Source organism: Sesamum indicum, linkage group LG10 (genome assembly GCF_000512975.1).
Source record: "Sesamum indicum cultivar Zhongzhi No. 13 linkage group LG10, S_indicum_v1.0, whole genome shotgun sequence".
Taxonomy (NCBI): Eukaryota; Viridiplantae; Streptophyta; class Magnoliopsida; order Lamiales; family Pedaliaceae; genus Sesamum; species Sesamum indicum.
The window spans coordinates 4258113-4261804 of NC_026154.1; the positions used below are offsets into that span (position 1 = coordinate 4258113).

Sequence of the window (3692 nt, forward strand, 5' to 3'; positions counted from 1 at the left end):
AACATACTTATTATCTGTGTGAAAATATCTTATAAGTTTTAACATTTTATTTTATTCAAACGCTTTGGATTTTATTTTAAAATAAAATCTAATAACTTATAAACTACTAAAACATCTTATAAGATGTGGAAGTTTTTGAAATATTTTAAAAAAAACTTAACCAAACACCTCCTTAATACCAAAAATAATTGTTGAAAAATGAGGTAAATATCACCAAAAATATAATTATATTTATTATGTGATTGGTTTAATTTGAACCATAAGGTTAGAAAATGACAGCGACGAAGAACAGAGAAGGGGAGAAATGCAATAAAGAAAAAAGGTTGGGGCCAAATGTAGATATCCTAAAAAATGAAGGACAGTAAATGAATTTTCAATGCAGAGTCCTATATTGGTAAATTGAGTTGGAAAAGAAAACTCTGGAAGAAACCAGAATGATGGAGAAAAATCAAAGGGAAAAGGCAGAAGTAGAATTCTCTAGACACAGCCAACTTCCGATTTCCGCACTATTTATAATCTCTGCTTTCTCTTTTCTTCTCCATCATCAAAATCTAGAAAGAAAATTTGGAAAGCAAGAGCTCTGTTTGAATTCTTGATTTGATTTTTGTTGCCGGAGTTTCGGTTTAGTTGATTTTTTGCTGCTGCTGTTGTGGGAATGGCTGGAAAGGGGGAAGGACCAGCGATTGGAATCGATTTGGGAACCACGTATTCATGCGTGGGAGTGTGGCAACATGATCGTGTCGAAATCATAGCAAATGATCAGGGCAACCGCACGACGCCGTCTTATGTGGCTTTCACGGACACCGAGCGTCTTATCGGCGACGCCGCCAAGAACCAGGTCGCCATGAACCCCACCAACACTGTTTTTGGTGAGTTTTTGTTTTTTAATTTATTCTTTTTCCTCCATCTTTTCCACTTGCTCTGCTTTCTTATGAATTTGTTTTTTGGTACTGCATGGTGCAGTGTCCTGTTGATGTTTTAAAGGTTATGCAACTAGAATAGTTATTTAATGATCTAAGATTGTTGGTACTGATTGTTAAGAGTTGAGTAGATTATTTTTTCATTTCATGCATGGAAAAGACTCTGGTTTGAATTAAAACATCTGAATGTAGTTACTGAATGTAAAACGAACAGCATTGTTATTACTTTGAATCACAGCTATGTTTCCCTGTCAGGAGGTTTAAGCTATAGACCTTTACGGTTGGTGGGCACAAAGAATTCTTGGGTGACGGGTGAAATATTTGTTGAATTGCGTCCTGTTAATTTGTTTCTGTTGTGAGAATTCTGAATTATGTTCTTCCAGGCAATTATATGTTGCATTTATTTCTGTGGACGGTGTGATTATGATTAATGCCTATTACGTGTGATGGATGTGTTGCTTACTGGGATTTTCTTTGATGATGCAGATGCCAAGCGGTTGATTGGTAGGCGATTCAGCGACCCCTCTGTCCAAAGTGACATGAAATTGTGGCCATTCAAGGTCATTCCTGGGCCTGGTGACAAGCCCATGATCGTAGTATCCTACAAAGGCGAAGAGAAACAATTTGCCGCTGAAGAAATCTCTTCCATGGTCCTCATTAAGATGAAGGAGATAGCTGAGGCATATCTTGGATCGACGGTGAAGAATGCGGTTGTGACGGTGCCTGCATATTTTAACGACTCTCAGCGTCAGGCCACGAAGGATGCTGGAGTTATTGCTGGTCTAAACGTCATGCGTATTATTAATGAACCTACTGCTGCAGCAATTGCATATGGTTTGGACAAGAAGGCTACCAGTGCTGGTGAGAAGAATGTGCTTATTTTCGATCTTGGAGGTGGTACTTTTGATGTTTCCCTCCTCACCATTGAGGAGGGTATATTTGAAGTGAAGGCTACTGCTGGTGATACTCACCTTGGAGGAGAGGACTTTGATAACAGAATGGTGAATCATTTCGTTCAGGAGTTCAAGAGGAAGCACAAGAAGGATATTAGTGGGAACCCTAGAGCTCTAAGGAGATTGAGGACTGCTTGTGAAAGAGCAAAGAGAACTCTCTCGTCCACTGCCCAAACCACTATTGAGATTGATTCTTTGTATGAGGGTATTGATTTCTATTCCACCATTACCCGTGCTAGATTTGAGGAGCTTAACATGGATTTGTTTAGGAAGTGTATGGAGCCAGTTGAGAAGTGCTTGAGGGACGCAAAGATGGATAAAAGCAGTGTCCATGATGTTGTCCTCGTCGGTGGCTCTACTAGGATTCCTAAGGTCCAGCAACTACTGCAGGACTTTTTCAATGGTAAGGAACTATGCAAGAGCATCAACCCAGATGAAGCCGTTGCTTATGGGGCTGCAGTGCAGGCAGCAATTTTGAGTGGAGAAGGCAATGAGAAGGTTCAGGATCTTCTTCTTTTGGATGTCACGCCATTGTCCCTTGGTTTAGAGACTGCTGGAGGTGTCATGACAGTTTTGATTCCCAGGAACACGACCATTCCTACCAAGAAGGAACAAGTGTTCTCCACATACTCGGACAACCAGCCGGGCGTGTTGATTCAGGTTTATGAAGGTGAAAGGACAAGAACTAGAGATAATAACCTGCTTGGAAAATTTGAGCTCACAGGCATTCCTCCGGCGCCAAGGGGTGTTCCTCAGATCAATGTCTGCTTTGACATTGATGCCAACGGCATCTTGAATGTCTCTGCGGAAGACAAGACAACCGGTCAAAAGAACAAAATTACCATTACTAATGATAAGGGTCGGCTGTCAAAGGAAGAGATTGAAAAGATGGTGCAAGAAGCTGAGAAGTACAAGGCTGAGGATGAGGAACACAAGAAGAAAGTTGAGGCCAAAAATGCGCTGGAGAATTACGCATACAACATGAGGAATACAATAAAGGATGAGAAGATTGCTTCTAAGCTTCCACCAGCTGACAAGAAGAAAATTGAGGATGCAATCGACTCGGCCATCCATTGGTTGGACGGGAACCAGCTGGCTGAGGCTGATGAATTTGAAGATAAGATGAAGGAGCTCGAGAGCATTTGCAACCCCATCATCGCAAAGATGTATCAGGGTGCTGGTGGGGCTGATGTTGGTGGAGGCATGGATGAAGATGGCCCGTCGGGTGGTGGCAGCGGTGCAGGCCCCAAGATTGAGGAAGTGGATTAAGCCTGACGGTTGTGTGTTTGATGCAGTATCAATACATGTAGAAGCGATGGAGCTTGGTTGATCGTTGGCGCAAGTGTGTTTGGTTTCTGGTAGTGTTTTTGTATATGGTTGTCATTGGCTTCTGAGCCAAGTGTATACGACGAGTTCCAATGTTTTTCTTCTTTTAAATGGTTAATCCGACACCGGTGTTGTCTGTAAAAGTTTTGAATGTTCTGAAGATCTACTGTAACAATTCGGGAGCTCAGTAATTCTCTGTAAGCTATGATGTATAATTATATAGTCAACAATCAATACCTGTAAGAGAAATACTTGCAATAATTATTTAGTCAACAAGCAATACCTGTAAAAGAAATACTTGCAATAAGCATCGAATGAGTCAAGATTTGTAATTAAGGAAAATGCGTTCCACTATTTTGGAAACTTATGGATACATACATATATATATATTGGTTGTTGGATGTTATAAAAAAATGGTGAAATTAAGGACAAATTATAAAATTGTATGAGATTAAAAAATGTAAGGTATGTTGAGAAAGAAAAAATAATTGTG

General features: G+C 40.3%; 1 protein-coding gene across 1 annotated transcript; it reads left to right on the top strand.

Annotated features, from left to right (window-relative positions):
• LOC105171901 (heat shock cognate 70 kDa protein 2-like) lies at positions 445-3460 on the top strand. Its single transcript, XM_011093158.2, has 2 exons — positions 445-869; positions 1407-3460. The coding sequence occupies exons 1-2, from the start codon at positions 656-658 to the stop codon at positions 3140-3142; spliced, it is 1950 nt and encodes a 649-aa protein (XP_011091460.1). The 5' UTR covers positions 445-655; the 3' UTR covers positions 3143-3460.

Excerpts from the sequence above, each read along its gene's own strand:
- LOC105171901 (XM_011093158.2), top strand. The coding sequence starts at position 656 with ATGGCTGGAAAGGGGGAAGGACCAGCGATTGGAATCGATTTGGGAACC. Across the intron at positions 870-1,406 it reads CCCCACCAACACTGTTTTTG|ATGCCAAGCGGTTGATTGGT; the intron begins GTGAGTTTTTGT and ends TTGATGATGCAG.